Raw genomic sequence first — 2,425 nt, 5'->3', positions numbered from 1 at the left:
CCCATGCCACTGATTCATCACATGTACCTGTAAACCAGGCATCACCAACTGTCAGACCGCAGTCCTGATCCGGACCAAAACTTCGTCCTACCCGGACCGTAGGCCATCCACATTAACTTTAGTGAAGCCTGTTTAACGGCTCATGTGAAGTCTGAACGGCTGCTGACAGCAAACCATTCACCCTGTAGTGGAGTGTTAAGAACGACGTGTATGAGTATGGATATTAACACACACACACGTAGGTCCCCTCTTGGCAAATATGGCAAATTTCACCAAAGGTCTTTAAATGTGATTTTAGAGCATGACCTAGTGGGGACTGAAAAAATGTCCCCTGTTGGTGAATGTGTAACGACATGGAGGTCCACTGTTATGCAGAAAAATTTACACATGCGCATGACTTACCGGCCACGGAGTTGGGGCGGGGCATGAGGTAGAGCGGGATGGACTGGGTGGAGCCTGAGCAGCGGGCGGAGCTGGCGCCTCGCTCTGGGTGGAGCTTGTTGAGGCTGTAAGTGGAGGCGGCCATGTAGTCCTCCACTCCGTACAGGAAGCCGTCGTTGGCGCTTCCTGCTGCCACCACAGAGGAAGAGGAAGTGGAGGCCACCACCGGCCGGCCCCCCTGCTGCCACAGGTTCGGGCTGCTGCCATGGTAACCATCAGCGGGATACTTGCCGCCGCCATCGTCCCGCTCTGCTGCTGAGTCAGCGGAGTAGCTGGTCAGCGTGGCTGAAGGAGACGACAGGAAACAGCGTTAGCGGTGTGATGGCGGTTTGTGACGGCGGTGTTTGTGATATCAGCAGGTCGTCACCTATGATGCCGCTGTCTCTGCTCTCCAGCGTGGAGGACGGGGAGGTGACGGCGGCGTGGCCGGCGGCGTGTTTGTCTCGTCCGGCAGGAGGCTGCAGGGTGGAGCACGGCGAGGCGCTGCTGCTGGCGAGACTGGAGGACGGAGAGATCCTCTGAGGAGAGAGACGGTCAGCTGACATCTGTGCTCACGCGCCCGACTTTACACTCGATGTTGCTCTTTTCAAATTTTGGCGATTTTTTTTACAGAAACAAAAAAATTAAATAAAATTACAGAAAATGATTTTTTCGCTTCAGAAATTTTTTGGTGATTTGTTTTTTTTTTTTTTTTTAAATTTCTTTTTTTTAAAAAATCTTTTGGCGATTTTTAAAGAATACATTTTGGCGATTTGGTAATAATTTTTTGTTTATTTTAATAATCAGTAATTTTTTGTTCTTCAGATTTTTTTAGCAATTTCTAAAGAAACAAAAAGCTATTTCTTTTTGCTAAAAATTTGGGGTGAGTTTTAAAGAAAACATGTAACCAAAATTTGGCTATTTTTTATCTCTTTAAAATTTGTTGGTGCTTCTCTGGGTATGTATGTGAGCTCGTCACCTGTCCGTCATCCTGACCGTGGTACGGCGACCCCGGCTCTCCGCTGAGGACCTTTTCCCCCAACAGGAAGCCCAGCCGGGTCATCAGAGCGTCCGCCGCCTCGTCCACTGACGGCGGCGGTCCCAACTCCTCGTCCTCGCCTGCAGAGACACAATGACGAAAACAGGAAGTGGTTTTTATTATGATGAACCATGAAAAACATTTTCTAATCTTCACCATCACCTGCAGGAAGGAGGGTTCAAACCGGAGCATCAAAAGTTTGCACTTTAAAGATTTTTTCTGCAAAAATCAAGTTTTTAGGAAAGATTTGTTTTGTTTGGAATCCAGTGAGCTGTTTCCCGTCTGTACGTTTCATATTCACAGGTATACGTCTTCTTCATCTATTATTATTATTATTAATAACAATAATAATAATAATCTTTATTTGTATAGCCCATTTCATAAATAAAATGCAGCTTAAGACTTAAAATGCCGCCACTACAAACGAAATTTATACGTTAGAAATGTTAGAAAAATAAAACTGAGGAAAAATAAACAATTGTTCAGGTAAAGGATTTTTTCCTGTATGTTCATTCAGACATAAAATATCACATTTTTGGTAAATTTGTTGTGTTTGTTGGCAGGTTTGGGCTCTCATCCCTTTAAAATTCAGAAAATTAACAAATATTAAATGTTTATGATCAGGACTGATGTTGGTATGATATAAAATATAAACTCAATGACAGTAAAAAATCATATTAATGTATACTTTTTTTTTAAAGTTTGATTTTGAAAAGTGCATGTTGTGCTCTGAACGTTGTGTGTGATATTAAAATGGCCCCTAAAGGGTTAAAAATCATTTTTGTCTACGCTGAAAAAGTAAAAAACGTGATCAAATACAAACTGGATTTCCACACACTGACCGTCTACTGTGTTCGACTGCTCGCACAAAAAGACTGGATCTGTCCAATCAGAGACGACCATGAAAATAGAACAAGAAAACACACACACACACACACACACACACACACACACACACACACACAC

At 43.6% G+C, this 2,425-nt stretch overlaps 1 protein-coding gene across 1 annotated transcript; it reads right to left on the bottom strand.

Moving 5' to 3' along the window:
* Positions 1 to 286: 286 nt before the first annotated feature.
* Positions 287 to 1,539, bottom strand: LOC121966436 (protein TANC2-like; the record flags this gene model as incomplete). The annotated part of the gene is made up of 3 exons (XM_042516528.1): positions 287 to 726; positions 809 to 959; positions 1,400 to 1,539. Coding segments are annotated over 3 exons (650 nt in total), but the record flags the coding sequence as incomplete, so codon positions are not given.
* Positions 1,540 to 2,425: the final 886 nt, after the last annotated feature.

This window comes from Plectropomus leopardus, unplaced genomic scaffold, assembly GCF_008729295.1.
Source record: "Plectropomus leopardus isolate mb unplaced genomic scaffold, YSFRI_Pleo_2.0 unplaced_scaffold24577, whole genome shotgun sequence".
Classification (NCBI taxonomy): domain Eukaryota; kingdom Metazoa; phylum Chordata; class Actinopteri; order Perciformes; family Serranidae; genus Plectropomus; species Plectropomus leopardus.
The sequence above is the reverse complement of the archived record's forward strand: the minus strand, read 5'-3'. Positions and strand labels throughout refer to the sequence as shown.